Below are 17,697 nucleotides of genomic sequence, written 5' to 3' on the forward strand. Positions count from 1 at the left end.
TTACACAGATTCACCGTGAACAGTTATATATTAGAAGCTTCAACTTCTATCAGTTTTTATCATGGCTTAAAGCTTATAATAACCCCAAGTTATGTTTCTCAAAGAATTGTAATGATACTTCAGACATTTGAAAATAATTTGAAAAATAAATATTTCCTTTTAATATAGAAATTATTGAATGCCCGACACAATAACTGGGAAGATCACTAGCAGCCATCAACACCCTTCACAATAGGTACAAGACACAAGAAGTTATTGTTAAAGAAGTCAACTCTTCATCAAATGCTGTATCTAGGAGCATTAAAGGAAGGTTGGGTGAAAGGAAAAAACACCTGGTGGTAAAAAGCAGACTGAAAAAACAGGGCTAACTGCAGCCTTATGAGGGTGAAGGAAATCTTCTTCAAGAGGAAACATCTTTTGGAAGATTAACAATGTGTGGACGGACATTCTTCGAAAACCACCGAGAGGAGAGGCATCCAGGACTTGGTTTACCTCTATCCCATTCCTTTAGTGATGTCCCATCTGAACCACACACACATTTAGCATTTTCATTTGGAATTTAAGGCCCGAGAGTCTAAAAACAAGAAGAGGAGCCGAGTTCAGGATGCCTGACCTTAACCCGACAGAGAATGTGTGGAGAAATGCCAAAGAAAGACAAAAACACAGAACCAAGAATGCAGATGTGCTGAAGGCCCCTATCAAAGAAGTCTGGACTTCCTTAAAATCCACAGAGTGATTAACCCCACGCTATACAACACTGATGCAAGAACTCAAGCTAAAGAACCTTAAATCATGTGTTTAGTGCATATACGATCAAAAGATTACAAAAGATCCTCGTCTCTGGATATCTTTTTTAATACGTTTGTTCAATATTTACATTTTCTGAGAAACTGTATTATGTGTTTAATTAGCTGTAAGCCATAATCATCAACATAAACAAAAAAAAAACACTTAATTACCTCACTTTGTTGAATAATAACTGGCCAAGAAAGCTCAGCAGAAATCCCAAAGTCTTTTCAGTCTTAAAGAAAAGCCAAACTAGGCAGTTAGAAAACCAATTACACTTATGCAACATCCGATTATTACCTAACCTTATCAGAGTTTATTAAAATCAATTTTCTCATTGTATTTCTGCTGTTCAGGAGAAGCATGATTAATAATCAGAATTTATAGCCCAGCCTTTATACTTGGGTATATTAAATATATATATATATATATATATATATATATATATATATATATATATATATATATATATATATATATATATATATATATATATATATATATTATTTTTTTTTTTTTTGCTTAACTAGACAAAAAAAGGCCAACGTTATTCAATGAAATAATTCTCCTTCTTAATGTTTCATCTTCTTTATCGACACACAGTTTATTCATTTGACCTACCAGTTAAATCTTCTGGAGGGAGATTTTTGCCGACCCTTTGCTGCTTATCTCTAGTCACACCACAGCTTGTTGTGTTTTCTGGATACTTTATTGGCCTTAGTTTCTTGTCTCTACCTTCCCTTCAACCAAATATTTGGAGAACCTTAGTGAGAATGCTTTACTTTGATTGGGATCAAAGGGAGCACCAGGCATCCTTAATTTGAATTAGAGCAGCTCCCATGTTAAGTGTGGCCTTTTATGGAGAATATATAAGGGCCAACAAAGCCAAGCTAAACAGTTTGTTAGGCTGAAGGAAAAAACTGCACTAATCAACACTATCAAAGCATATTTTGGAGAGGTTACATGGCTTCAGTAGCAGCCATGACACTATTACCACGTAAATAGTGGTATTATTTCCAAATGATACATTTTCTCTACTCATAATAAATCTTAATAAATAAATTTTAAGTAAGCTTCTCTGTCAAATTCAACAATATTTATGTGCCATTTTCTAAGATCCACAGAGATAATCATGTCACAAGGAAAGTGGAGTTCACTACTTCAGTTAAGAATGGTTCTAATGCTACGTATTTTTAACATGGCTGTGGATTGTTCAAAGCTACCGTACTTGCATCGAATTCACAAAGGAGTTTTCTATTCAAACTTGTTCTCTCACCGACTAAACCACAGGATCTTTCTTTTATCAATTCCTCCTTTCATAAATGAAAATATTTAATTCTAAATTAATTGCAGAAATTAAAATATCCAACCTTATCCTAAGAATCACAACTAAATTTAAAGAATTGCTTTCATCCCTAGTTTGGTAAAGGAATTGAAGGAGATGAAAACACCCATATTTCCTACTTTTAGAAAAACCCTTCAACTTAAACCAAATGTCCAAAACTCTTTAGATGTGGGAGGAGATGATGCAGTTTGAAATAATTTCATTTATTTACATGTCTAATAAGCCCTCTCTGCATTATCAGTAGCTTATCTTTTTCATCTGGGTGAAATTACCATTTGTCTTAAGGCAACATCCTCCCCCCCTCCATATAAAATGCAAAATAAAGTTTCCCAAAAGACTCAGATTTCTTCAGAGGCTTTCAGTGCCTGACTGTATAATGTGAAAATGCTAAAATGCTGGAATAAAAACGATGCAACAGTGAGATACTGGGTTGGATGAGCAGCACCAAACCTTTGTGACTGCATATTGTGTAGTTCAGTATCAGCTAGCATATACGCCACCATCACCACAGTCAATTTCCCTCGTGAGTTTAAACTACAAATATCACAGTATGATAAAGAAGTTGTTACTGACTTTGAAATAAATGATATGTGTTTAATAAGCTTCACTGGAGGGGGGGCTGTTGTAGTTGAGTCAACTAAGGTTGAGAACAGAAACAATAGCTTCAAAGAAAGTGAGTTTTCTACATTATTTTTTATTATTTTTAGTAGACTGCGCCTTATAACAGAGGCAATAATGAAGTGTCCCTCTCATTTAACATCAGGTCCTAACAGGCTCCAAATCTGTAATCCGGCCCTAAACTAACCGCTGCTTTTATTGTAAGATACAGGGAGTAGTTTTGCTTCGGTGTGACTTTGCTAACAGGCACACATGCTCCTATTCTATTGCTTCTCTGTTTGCAGATTCTCCCTGCTGGGAAAAGTAGGTATAAAAAGAAAATACTACTTTAAAAATGTGCATGGTAGAAAAGTTATATCTGGCTGAGAATAAATCAGAAGACCCCTGCATTTACATTTACAACTTCAAATGACTAGAAGCAAACATAAATTGAAGAGATTAGGTAAACATGTTTAGACCATCATTACTCATAATACTGCATGAGGTTTGCCCCTTTTAAACCCCACATTTATATTTGTGTGTTCCTGACTGTTAAAGGGAAATTGGACACCATGGTGAGATCAAAAGAGCTGTTTGAGCTTTCAAAAAGAAGAGCGTAGTGGCTTATAATTCTGATAAAACATTTAAAAAGGTCTCACAGATTAAAAGCAAATATTCAACAGTGCAGAAAATAGTTGAGTACATTAATAAAAAATAAAAAAAAACAAACACTGACAGGATATCTGAGAGCAGACTGTAAGAAAGACCCAAGAACCATAAAATCCTATCACATTTAATTGTAAGGCTCTTGCTGGTGTTTGTAAATCAAGTGCCTAGTTGAAGAATCAAAAAGATCCAGCAAAACTTAAAATTCCATACCATTACTCCAAAAATACATTCTTTGAACAGCAGGACAACAGACTTGTTGGACATGAGCAAAATAAGAGCATTCCAAGAAAAGAAGCTAATGCTAACCATAGAGCATAGAGGTGGAAGTGTTATGCTTCAGGATACTTTAATTCTTCCGAATCTGGACACCATGAATTTGACCATTTATTAAAATGATGCTAGAGAAATACGTGAGGAAAATGTCTACAAAATTAAGCTGAAGCAGTGATGGACCCTGCACCATGAAACTATTCCAGAACACGCTACAAAAAAAAAAAATCTGAAAAATTTTTATCTGATCATGACATTTTGCGCATTTGCATGGATGTTTTGGTGGTAGGTAATGCCATGAGGGCAGGGGCCAGCAATCTTCACACCGCTAAGAGCCTGGGAAGTAATACTTTTCTTTAAAAGGAGTGTAAAAGTTGCTTAATAAATTAGTATTTCTTACATTATGTGATTTGTCAGAATGCTGTGCATACATTTAATGAAAACACCTAAGCTGTGTCATATTTTCCTTAGGAAGATCTTAAATTATTGTTGAAATCTTACGCCTAATGACTAAAACTAATGTCATTTTTGTTGTATAACTCATATTAAATATCTCTCATTCTCCAGGGTTTTAATCAAATGACAATAGTTCAGACATTTTAATCTCCACATTTATTCTAAAAATATTCTGGGCATTGGTTTATTTCAAAGCTCATTCAGTGGCTCTTGTATGCAACAAATCCTAAAGTTAGTTCATCACTGCAGATGGTTAGCCTGATAAACCAGACTAAATGTGAGAATAAATGTTTAATTTAGTCTGTCCCCGATGAATGAGACATCGGAAGATTGTTGATGAGAACAACCCATTGTTTTTCAAACCATGTCTGTACCTATTGGCCAACGCTCTGACCAATGAGCGCAACTGACTGTGACGCAGTAAGCGCGACAGAAAGCTGGTGGGGGAGTGTAAACAAACAGCCTGTCGGAAAAACGGCGAATACGTCCTTCTTAAAACTAAATGAGCGTAGCGCCTCTTCCTGATCATGTTTCAACTAAAACCCCACGTCTAATGCTTTCAAAACTGATTCCGAAGCTGAATGAAACGAGAACTGTTCAATAGTTGTTCCCATCTTCCTTGTTGTGCTTTCTCCAGCGTTGCGCAGCTTTGCCATCACCCCTTCAAAACCCCACCCGCTTTGCATCCTCAAATTTAAAACAAATCTCTGCATTGTGGGTGGGGCTAGTTTAGCAGGCTAGCAGATGGTAACAGAATTATAGGGAGAAATCAGAGAGGTAAATAAGTAACTTATAGTATAAATATGCCAAGAAAAGTTTTACATGTAGGAATTTTAAAGCTTTCCATTTAATTTCTGAATGTTTTCTGCAAAAAACTAGATTCAGCTTCAGTTTAAAGCATCATCGTACCAGTCTCTAACCATCCCTTCTTGCCGTTTTTTATACTTGCTATCCCCATTTACTCATCCATCACCCCAGGGGTCTTAGCCATTAAATACTGCTTTTTCTCTGTGCTGTGCTGTTCTCCAACAGGGATTTTCACATTCAAGAGTGCAGCACTGACATCAATGCCCTGATTCATGCATCACTTCCAGTAGCCAGTTAGTCACGAAGGCAGAGCTGGGCTTTAGAGTGGTCACTGGGGTACGAGGGAGAAACGGAGAACGTGAGCCTTAACATGATGATGAGGGGAAAGAGCAACATGCCGAGTTAAAAATGATGTGTGGAAATGTGGATGGAAATGCTGGAAGCCTGCCAGTGACAAAAACTCCAGCTGTTTAAGAACCTATCCACAGAGGAGACATTTCTGCTGAGAGTTAGTAATTCAACAGACAATATTCTATTAGCCCAAAACTATGAGGAATATATAGGGTTTGTGGCTATTATAGTTTATGACAAATGGTGGAAGTGCTCTGACTGAGAAGAAACCTTTTTTAACCTGCTGAATCTTTCTGTTCTTTTGGTTTGTAAAGGGAAAAATAAATCAAAAAAACAAAACCATAAAGCACATGAATTGGTATAATTAAGGTTTTCAAGGTTAAGATCCATAAAAAACAGCTACAAGGCTTCCCAGTGTTGAAAAACAAAGAGCACCACACATAGAGATACATTGGAGACATTTTGTTTTCTCGCAGTGAAAGAATAAATAACATTTTTGAATCCCAAGTCACCCATTGCCCCTCATCTACATTTAACATGTAGAAAATTCCAAGAATATAGTTTTTATTTAATTTTCATAAAAGATAACCAAGCAGAAAAAAATTTGAAAAAATTTGATCTTCATCGTTGTCATTTATCCTCATATTACAATATTACAATTTGTAGCACTGTTGCCTGCAGCAAGAAGGTTCTGGGTTCTATTCCCTGTTCATATGTAGGTTCTTGTCAGGTACTCTGGCTTCCTTCCCAAAGGAAGCTGACTTTGCATATGTTCTTTAGAAATATTAAACCATTATAATGTAACACCTGGAATAAGGACGACAGGATTATAACTTTCACTTCAGTTAAGGGGTTTTTATTCTGCTTTAACTGCCTATCGAATAAATGTATATAAAAAAAAACAAAAAAAAAAAAACTTAAGAATGAAAAACATAACCTGGAAATAAACATTTTAAAAGACTTTTACCTTTTTGAATTTTTGCCAAGGAGGTTTCAGTTGATTTGACAAACAACTCATGCAAGCTGCTGCACCTGATCAGATGGTGATGTCATCTTTTCTCTGGTATTTTAAGAACCAAGGTAATCTTTAACAACCAACCATTTTAAAGTATTTATTCTTATTTGCTTAAAGTTCATGATAGTGAGGTTATTGTATTATTTGTACTGCTATTTTTATTCTTTGATTTTCAATAAAAGGTATTTTACATAAAAAACGATAATCTGACTTTAAAATAACTTTTCAATAAAGTTGAAGTGGTCACCACTGAGCCATTCTTTAAACCAACAAAATTAGCTTTTTGTGATGAAATTTTTTCCACCACAAACAGAACTTTAAATTTGGCACTAGCATAATTAAGAAGATGAAGGGACGACATATGTTGAAAAAAATAGATGCTTATTCAATTCCAAGTTAGCAGCAAAATGCCAAAATCCTGCATGTATAAATCCTGCGTTTTTTTTTTTATCAGTGGAACTGCTTGAAAAACTTAAGACATTTTTAATTAGGCTGTTCCTTGAAAGCTTTTCTAAATCTTTGTTTATGGCAGACACCAAAAAAGCTAAATCATATTAAGCAATCTTTTTCTTCTCTGTCGTAAGGGAAAACTGTTCAGGGTGAGCTGACGGCACAGAGGAATCAAAAACGTCAAACATTTTGCTCACTCCTGACATAATTAGGCCTTCTTACATACATGCAGGTACTGGTTGAGATAAGAACATGACAGAATAAACACATGTCCCTAAGCAGACCCCATTATTGATATCACATAAGCAACACATTCGCCTTTGTTTCTAAAAATTCTGGCTGTAAAAAGAGGCAGAGAAACAAATGAGTCACATTTGTACAGCTGATCATTAGGTGAACAATGCGCCATTTTCTCCAAACAATTTTCCTAATAAAAGAAAGTTAATTCTCTCCCTCTCAATTTTTATGTCCAAGCATTTACAATAAATATTACATAAAAGTGCATTCAAAATAAAACTTATGGATGCTAGTTATCATTTTGCAAATAGGATAAAAAAACAACTCAAGCTCACAGGACTATGAAGCACATGAAAATATGAGATAGAGGAGAGATTTAAATATAGAATAAAAGATAGAAAGGGTGATTGTTAAATTTTTTCATCTAACCAAAATTTGTGTTATAACTCTAGCAGATATCAGAACTTCAGGGAAACATGACGTCCATTAATTCCATTTTACTTTTATCGCATTTTTTACTGAAAGGTCACCCAAAATGAGTGCTTCAACAACATTATTTAAAATATCTCCCAAAGAAATAAAATTCCTTTGTTAAAAAATAGCTATTTTTATTCATTCCGTTTTATTTAGCTACCTTTAGCCCCATTTACACTACCTTTGAAAAACCGATCCATGCCGAGACCGGTCCGAGCTCGGATCAGTTAACCAGGCCGAGCTCGGTTCTGAAGACCGTTTACACATCACGCTATCTCGGTTCCTCAACTCCTTGCCTTCTAGTGGCTATCTGCGGTATTACTGCTAGTATTAAAGGAGGAAATCAAGCAGTTGGTGGCGGTAATGCACCAAAAGTTGTTTGCTAACCGCCATGAAACACAAGAAGAAGAAGACAAAGAAGGAGGGAATCAAGCAAATCAAAATGGTGGCGCCTGTCACATTCAGAAAGTTATGCTTGATTATTATTGCTGTACTTCGGTGTTATTATTTAAAATGTTGCGTGGAGAAGATTTCGATTGTTGTTTATAGTTGAAGAAGAAGTTGTTGTTCTTCTTCTTCTGTTTCTGGAGGGGCATTACTGCCAACTACTGGAATGGAGTGTGAATCGTGATGTGCAGCCAGACGGAGATGACGCGTTCTGCTCATGCGCTCTTGTTATCAGAGAACCGAGCCAGGGAAGAACCGAGCCGAACCCACTTCTGGAACTGGTCTGCAGTTATCTCGGTTCGATTGTGTCTAGGTGGGTTCAGATCAGTTTGCTTTCCTTTTTATCACGATAAGTTATCTCAGTTACTGAGCTCGGACCGGTCTCAGCACGGTTTTTCAAGGGTAGTGTAAATGGGGTAATTGTCTCATTCCAGAAATTACAGGCTACACAAAGTAGTAGTAATTTCCCTTCAGTATCGATCCTATTGGCCCAGTCCGGGTTACCTTAACTCTACTCTTTATTACAAGTATCACCGAAATGTGGGCGGGTCGTCATAGCAAGGCAGACTCTGTCTGTATGTGACACAGACATCAGGAGACAACAGGGGATTTTCTGTATAGCAAAGCTTTTAGTCAGACTTGTAGTGAAAGATGAAAACCAAAGAAGGCTTCAGGTGGCAAGATGAAGCACTCTGAATAAGTATAGGCAAAATCACTGAGTAGTATCAAACTGAAGGATACAATCTGTGACACACTTTCTCAGTCAAAGAGTTTTCTGTATTTTCATGACTATGAACATTGTAGACTGACACTGAAGGCATCAAAACTATTAATTACTACATGTAGAATTATATACTTAACACAAAAGTGTGAAACAACTAAAAATATGTCTTATATTCTATGTTCTTCAAAGTAGCCACCTTTTGCTTTGATTACTGCTTCACACACTCTTGGCATTCTGTGCATCATTTGTGCAATGTTAGTGGTTGGTCCTCATAGCAGAGCAAAGGGAGTGCTCAATACGGATCATCTGCAATATATTTCCATGGCATAAAAAAATCAGCTGAAGTATAACCAGAGGTTACTGAGTTACAAACAAAAACTACACTTCTGTGAAGCAAACTTTCTTTGTGTTTAAACAATGAGACAAAGCAGGATCAACTTGGTCTACCTTTTGCTCCCTAATGACAGACTTTTACAAGGCTACTGAGATTTTCTGGCAGACAGAAAGCAGATAAAAACAACAGAGCACCAATAAGGGTGAAGTGAACGGATTGTTGTGTCAGCATTATTGACAGGACTAAATCTTGTTAAAAAAGATCAAACCTCAAAAGGTACCTGATGAAGACAGAGGATGTGAATGAGATAAATGCAGTAAGTGATCAATGTAATAGGTCAAAATGTACAGGTTATTATATAAAGAGAGAGTAAACTGTGGTGCTAAGGCAGTTACAAACCCCCCAAGGTGTTATATTCACACAGGCGGTCAATATCACTTTAGGGCAAAATGCTTGTCCTGTCTTTGTGTTGCTTTAACCAATGTGTTCTTCCTATAATGGTGACTACAGCATTAGCTCCCTTGGAGTTCAGCTTTTTTGGGTCATTTTGGTATAAATATTACAGCTGCAGATATTAATAACCTCTTTTATGTTCACTTCAAAATGATGTTAAACCTGCAGGCCTAAATTTATTAGTTAAAAAAAAAAAAATCATATTTAAAATACTAAGGATCTGATCTTGAACAGGTTGCCCATCTTAAAACACATCCAACAGGTTTAACATGAAGCACAATAATGGGCCAAAAAATATGTAAGATCATAGAAAAAAAACATGCAAGCAACAAGCAGAGTAGATTGTGAAGGATTTGTAATTCCTCTAACAGCAGACAGAACAATCTTTTCAGAAGCACTAAGAGCACAAATTATTAACAGTATTATACTAAAAAATGAGAGCTGTATCACAGTTAGCGTCTTCTTTATTGAAACAAATAAACAAATAATCTGTTAGTAAGTCAGAATGACATATCGTGTCTTTTAAGGGGAGTTTTTCATCTCTGCACAACTGAAATAATAGATATCTCAAATATTTTATTTGTCTTTTTATCAGAAACCTAAAAGGTTCCTTTTTTATTATGTTTTATAAATAAGTTTGATAATATGCAAGACCATGTTTTTTGTTTATAGTCAGTATTTAATGCAACTGGTACAATAAATGCTTAAAACAATTTGCTATTTTTTCTTAAATCAGCATATTGTAAAAAAAAAAAAAAAACATATTTACCCCATCAGGCTATGCAGAAAAAAATTTGAGCTTGTCAGTTAATCCTTAGACGACCTTTATGATCAATCAGTTATAATTAACTGAATCATTTTAAAACTTAACAATTAACCAGTTAACGAGACAGAACTGCTCCTGCATCTTTAACACAGGCTTCCTATTAAGTACAAAATTGATCCATTTGCTTTTAGAGCTTTGCATAATTTATCATCTAAATTAAGGGTTCCAACTGTTGTCCTTGAGGGCCACTGTCCTGCATGTTGTTCATTTGTCCCTGGATTTTCCATCCACTTTTAATAGATAGCTGATAAAAAAGCTTTTCCTGAACTGAAATAGTCTGTATCAAGTGTATTAAAGAGAAGAAACATTTAAAACTTAAGGACTAACTTAAGGACCAACTATGGACAACCCAGATCTAAACATTATATATTATATAGATTATATATTAAATATTTCATTCCTAAAGCTCATTAAACATTTGAGCAGTTTCTTTTAATCATCCCCTGCTCTACATGAGATAGTGCCTTTATTCTAGTAGCCCCAAAGTTGTGGAACAGCCTTCCACTGGCTGTCAAGTGGCCATCATCTGCCAACGTTCTTTTCCTTGTCCCTTTTGTTTGCTTAAAAACACATTTGTTCTTATTGATTGATCATTACTTATAAGATATCTGCCTTTTTAAATGATTTGTACAAAATTTTGGGTATTTTTTTTCAAATTCAAGTGTCTTCTTTTCAACTTTGTTTTTAATATCATTGATAGAAAAGGTATAACTTTATTTTATAAATACTAGATAAACAATAAAGTGTTGCTGCCTCATACTGAGCTGATGCTGACAAGGTTGGTACACCAAAGTAAGTTGAAAGGATGGATGATGTAATATAAAACATGACTTTCATGCAAACAGACCAACACAAAGAGCTCCACATGGCTGTCATGGTGAAGGAGCTTTTCTTCTGTTGAATTTGAACAAATATGAGAAAATGAGCTGCTTTTAATTGGATAGATAAAAAAGAACAAAGAGTTTGGGTTGTGAGAGATGGTGATTATCTAAAGGGGTTTGTGGATAAATGCAGTGCTGATGTGAAAATAAAAGCTCCCTGCTCGTTTGGGATTTTGACAGTTAACTTCCATTTTATTGTGTACCTAGAATCTTGGATCAAATCAGTTCTACCATCTTGTAAATGTTCACTCCTGACACACAGCACTATTAACGCCACTCCGCTTGCATAATCTTCGCTTTGGACCATTAACTCGATTACTTTAACTCACCTATTTTAAATGACACTCTTTCTTGCAGATTTACTGACCCTCCTATTTAGTTTTTTATTCACACATCCGTTCCCTCTTGCCTCTACTGTTCTCTTCTCTGAAGGGGAAAACCTCCACCTCTCCACTCTCTCTAACAAATAATCTCTTTTCCTATTAAAAAGCAAAACGCAGAGCAAAGGCGGGTATATTCAGAGCATAGCCCTCTTCTTCTGGTGAATATGCCAAGTGCTTAAGAGTAAATCTCTATTGTGTGTATTATATTGACTGGTCTTGAGGCTTATGTGTGGGTTTCACTTATTTAAGGGATCCTAAATGGAAAAAGAGGAGTATGACTGGTTCTTTAGCTTCCTCCACACCTATAGGCCACCATAGAAAAGCATAGTAATATTCTTCAATTAATAATATTTAATTGAAGTAGCCTTTTCTTAAAGTGAATGGGAAAAAAAAAACATAATCTGGAAACATCTATTCAGATTGCTATGTTCAATCAGCACTTTATTTTTCCTAGTTTGCTTCACAAAGTTGGAGCATACAGATAGAGGAATCTCTCACCATTTTTTTTCGCATTTCTTTACAATGTCATAATCCATTACTCTCTTATTCTCTTTTCTCTTCCGAAGGGTTAAATTTGTGTCTGATGAACTGTTTCTTTGTCCATTTGACCACAGACAGTTTTAGCGTTTCATGTGTAACGCTATATTGGCAAAATTAGCTATATTGTGGCAACAAGGTTAATAGCTGCTGACATTAATGTGATTCAATTTAAATAATTGATTCAAAAGCTCAGATATAAGGTGGATCATTCGTTAGAGGAGAATAATGAGGTAACACGTGCTTCTTCAAAGGTTCCTAGTGCTGAAACATGGGAGACATTTTTACCTTTAACAAGTAAATAAATAAAACCTAACAGGATCAATTTATGCAGTTTGTTATTTCAACATTGATTTCAAGTCATTCATTAACCCCTTGAACCCTACGGACCCACCGGCGGGTCCAGCTGCTACATGACCTCGTAGTTTTACCAAACCCCCAGTATTGATGTAAAAAACATATTTGGCACAGTTTGGTGACATTTATGGATAAATGTGCCAAAATGGCCTCTCCGCCTAAGAAATTTCTCACTAATACCATTCTAAAATAAATATGATTCATCTGAATGAGTCCAAATTTGGTATATTTTTACACAACATTTAGATTTGAAAGTTTGTACTACTTTTTTGTGCTATAAATAATATTTTGGTAGTGTTTTGCAATGTTTATTTCAAAGAAAATTTTGGCGAGGTTCAAAAAATGCAAAATATTTTGTATTTTATCCCTAATATTTCAGGCAGGGTCAAAGCTACAATGGTGCTGACACCAGAAAACCATTCTATGACATCTTACCTTTACAGACGTACCAAAAGTTTCTTCTTAAATCTAATAGCTTTGAGGCCATAAGTTATTTACTTTTGTGTGTTTTTGTCAGGCAGAAATTTATTTATACCCCCTTAGGGTGTAAGAGGTTAACTTCTTACAAATATAAAATATCAAACAAGGTAAAAAATATGAGGCAGATATTTAAAATGTCCCATCTTTTGCATTTAAGGCTCCCTAAAGCAGTACCAACTCCTTTCTCATTATCAACAGGGCAATGCTCTAGGACTAACAACATAAACAGGGCTTAAAACAATTTCTTTTTCCCTAAACATACATAGAATCCTGGATTAAGGGAGCTTTAAATTCCACTACATGAAGACACGATCTGGAGGCTCATGCTTTCTGATACTTTCTGTTTTTTTCAGTGTTCAAGTGCAAAGCATCGACTTCTGATCTAAAAACAGAACATAGTTCTAGAAAGTCGACACTAACCTGATTTCAAGCCTTTCCAAATACTTCTGAAACCAAATTGTTTAGATCCATCAGTGTAAACTGAATGTGTGATTTGGCTCAATTTTTAAAGTCCTTATCCAACCAAAACACTCAATAGGGACCCATTTTCAGTCCCCCTGATCTCTATTTAAAATGTGCTGCTGTTTTAAAGACTCCATGTTGGCATGAACTCCAAGAAGATTGCTTGGACCCTTGGCAGAGAAACCAGACTAAAAAGTATCCCAAATCTCCCACCATACCTAACAAAAGCTGTTTTTCCACCCATATGTCATGTGAATACTGAGGGGTTTTTCATAACATTGAAGAAAACAAGCAAATTAGATGTGTTTAGCGTTTAGGCTACACTAGGCTGCAATAAACAGGAAGTAGAGGTAGCTAGCTACCACGGACTAATGATCAGGTATTACCACGGATACATTCAGGTTACTGAATGTATCGCAATTGAGCAATTTTTACTTAATTTATCATGTCAGCTAGCATTAGTGATGTTACATCTCATTCTGAGACTTCAAACTCCACAAATGCGATACTTAAAAATGTGCGTAAAAAAAAAAAAAAAAAACGGTAATGGAAACTTATACAGTGCAGGGATGGGCAATTCCAGTTCCTGAGTGTCGGTTAGTATTCTGCAAGTTTTAAATGTAGCTTTGGTTCAACACAGCTGAATCAAGTAAATTGATAATTGAGAGGGCTCTGTAGGAACTGATTCCACACCGAGCCATTTGAATCGTTTGTGTTGGACAAATGATACCAGTCTTCAGGAACTGGGATTGCCAACCCTAATCTAGTGGGCATGAGATAGATTTTTGTAACAATCATCCTGTGATCTGGACCAGTTGTCAATGATAGAACAGGAGAAGCAGAGTTTGTGTTCTGGGCTAAAAGTAGCTCTGTTAGTCTTAATTAGTGTTGCACCGATACCCGATACCTGGCTGTGCAGTATCGGCCGATTCCGATACCATATAGATACCATCTATTTGAAATTGATGTGTGTGTGTATATATGAAGAACGACATACTACTTGAATGTAAAATAATTGCCATCATGGCTTTGATAAGCTTCTGCCTACCTTTGTGAAGCAGGAAAAAGACAAATACAAAGTCTAGTAGAACTTCTTACTACCTACCTGGAATGGGTGACAATAGTTGAATAAACTTTTGGCTCTCAAAATGGTATTGGTTCCTTATTTGTCGGTACTCGCCGATACCACCATTTTAGGGCAGTATCGGTATGGGTGCAACACTATTTTTAATACTCTTATATATATATTTATCTTTTTAAGGTAATCAGAAACTACAGATTAACTCTGCAAACGACCTATAATGTTAGTGTGGACTGTCCTTTTAAGGTGCTTAAAAAGCATCAAACAGAAATGCACTGAGGACTTCACTAGGGCAAACAGTCAAACTCTCAGGGGCCGCAATTTATTTTAAAAACAGATTCAAAAATATCCAAACAGTCCATGCTTTGAAAAGCTTGGGACAAATGCGAGACAGTTTAAGATCTTTACTGTAATTCTCGACCTGTTTGTCAACAAAGACTCACATCACTGAACTGAAGTGAGTAACAGACTACACACTACATTCAACCTCTGAGAATGCTACCTTTCAGCCACTTTAACCGGTAATGTATTCAGAGAGCAGCCAGAGGAGTAGCACCACTTTAAAAGCCTCAAACACTAAAGGAAACACATCTACATATAAAAGCATCCACATCCACAGTCACACACCCTCCCACACCTCTATCCACTCGCTCCTGAAGTTGATTATGCCATGCTGTGACTCAGCGGGAGGGGGGGTCACGGTTGAACAACTTCATGTTTTCAGCTGCTGTGACTTCATAGACGTACAACAGGAGGGTGAAGTAGCTCTAAATTTACTGAAAACAGATTTATGTAACGCTTATAAAGAGGTTCTTTTTTTAAGGTTTTCAATGATTATCTTTAAAGGGTCTCGATTACTGTAAGGCGGATGATTTCTAAAGAAGCTTTTATCAAATTTCAGATATTTACACAACTGTTGAATGTTAATGCCATAGGGTGTATTTATATTATTTATTCCAGCATTGCTGCTACAGTAGGTCACAGAGCATCAGACTCTGATGGAAACAGAGAACCATCATAGACTGTAAGGAGCTGTGACACCATCCAGCATGAGGCAGGGCAATGCATCAAGTATGATGTCTGCTCCACTGCAGACATTCGCTGAAATCCTCAGTAAGCAACTAATGAACCTCCTGCTGGAGCAACATGCTCCACTGCCCGGTGCCATTAACTGGTTGGTAGCACAACTACCAGTTACATGCAGTGAACTGGGAGTGCGAGCTACATAGCCACTTGTGCATACAAATTTAGCACTATGACTTAAAGAGGAAAATAATATAGGCCTAACATTTCATTAAAGAATAGGTAAATGCAACCTATCTAGTGTTAAACCATTAAATACTGGAATAAAAAAGTAGCTTAAATACAACCACACAAAATAAATAAAAGGTTTTTGGCGTGGAAAGAATATATAGGTGTTTTTTTGCAACGACTCTTAATAAGTGTTTACCTTCATTTCTTCACTACACCTCTCAGCATCATTAAGGGATGTGCAAAGGTTTAATCTCACACACGCTCATTCGATACTCATCTGATGCGTGGTCAACAAACTCTGCTCAGTCTGGTGTGCTCCTGCAGAAATTCGTCTTTGCAGATAACTTACACGTGCTCTTATGGTGCCTAAATAAAATCTGTTATATTTAATATACTGCAGAATTTATAGTAGAAGGCAAAGAATAAAACATTAAACAGCAAAAAAAAAAACTTCACTGTGTCAGAGATGTTATGCTAAATGAAACCTTTCTAAATGCACTTATACTTCCCACACCAATACAGAGACGGCAGAATACTGAGATCTGCTTTAATACGCTGATTTGATTTGCAAACTGAAGATCCTGCCGTCTACTGTAGAGGAACCAAATTTAGCAGCAGTGCGTGGCCAAGTGGCTTTCCTGTGAAAACAGCTTTGGAGTATCCAGTCACAGCCACTGTGTTCCCAAAAAGGCAGCTCCAGCCCACTACACCAAACTAAAGCACTTCCTATTATCACATTCCATCACCTAGAAACGCAGTAAATCCCAGTGTGTTTCATGAAGTGGAGCAGCTCCACCAAATGCACGGAGCAGATCTGGTTTAATGCACGGAGCAGATCTGGTTTAATGCACAGTATTCCCACAAGCTGATATCTCTAAAAGTTATTAGGGAAAACCGGAAAAATGGTGTAAAAATTAATTTAATGCATGTCAGATTTCACAATCCCTGGTTGAAGCGTCTCCTAATGTGATGAATAAAACTACGGACACCCTTAATCCACCTCACCTTGTCTCTCAGATGATGTTCTGCTGCATCGATGTTCAGTGGGTCGTCGAAGTTCAACAGGTCCTGCAGAAGAGACAAAAATAAACATCATAGAAGTACAGTGGAGCTAAAGCATATATGCTCTGGCAAACAGTAAAAAAAAAACCCGATCACTCAACCATAAACTGTTTGTGCCCAGAGGCTCTTAAATGTTCTGTCTTTTTATTAGCATCCTTTCAGGGTTTAGCTCTTCATTCTGAGGGCCAAATGTTGTTAATTAAGAAAAGCTGCCTGGGAAATGAAATCCTCTTCAACTGTGTGCAATGTCACCTCAGCGCTGTCACTGCAACAAATAAAATGGTTTAATTACACAGTCGCCAAAGAGACGCTGCACACAACAAGAGAGGCAGGCTCGCTATAGAAAAGATAAAAAGGAGGACGGCCTGGGAGGTTATTCCTTAATAGAGCAGAGAGATCTAGGGCATATTACCGTTACTATTATCACCATGAACACAGTGATGACCTCAGGGTAAGAACCAATATTTTCAGCATAGAATCAATGGGCCTATTTAAATTTGTATGAACCATAAGACGTAGTGTATCAATATGCTGTTTACTTGAGAATGAAATATTAGTCTGGTTGAAGGAATTTAAATTCAAAAGAGTACTTTTATGCTCTTTTATACCAAAAACCTTTAAGGGAAAATTCATATTGATTCTGTTACTTTTTTCTCTTCAGTTTCACATAAAAAAATGATGCATAACTGCGTATGTTTCCTCAGGAGAAGTGCCACTATCAGGCATCCTGAGCCAGCTGGCATCTCGAAAATGCGACGAGCAATCAGATTTTCTCGCTTCGACCTCCCAAGTTACATCAAAGCGGTTTTCATAACAAGAAACACGATCCCCCGCAAGTCGGTGCCTATGGTCTCAGCACGTCTTTGAAATACGGATTAACAGTGACCTTGTTCATTTATATCTGAGTTTAAACTGACAGCGTGTAAGTTTAATAAGAAACTGAAGCTGTTTAGATTCAC

General features: G+C 36.4%; 1 protein-coding gene across 1 annotated transcript in view; it reads right to left on the bottom strand.

The window, feature by feature from the left end:
• Positions 1-17,697, bottom strand: part of ube2f (ubiquitin-conjugating enzyme E2F (putative)) — a 54,719-nt gene that overhangs the window by 2,297 nt on the left and 34,725 nt on the right. The window contains exon 9 of the mRNA XM_038305138.1: positions 16,682-16,744. Within this exon, the coding sequence (XP_038161066.1) occupies positions 16,682-16,744 (63 nt within the window). The remainder of the gene's footprint in view (positions 1-16,681; positions 16,745-17,697) is intronic.

The sequence above is a fragment of the Cyprinodon tularosa genome, unplaced genomic scaffold (assembly GCF_016077235.1).
Source record: "Cyprinodon tularosa strain WSP-4 unplaced genomic scaffold, ASM1607723v1 ctg551, whole genome shotgun sequence".
Classification (NCBI taxonomy): Eukaryota; Metazoa; Chordata; class Actinopteri; order Cyprinodontiformes; family Cyprinodontidae; genus Cyprinodon; species Cyprinodon tularosa.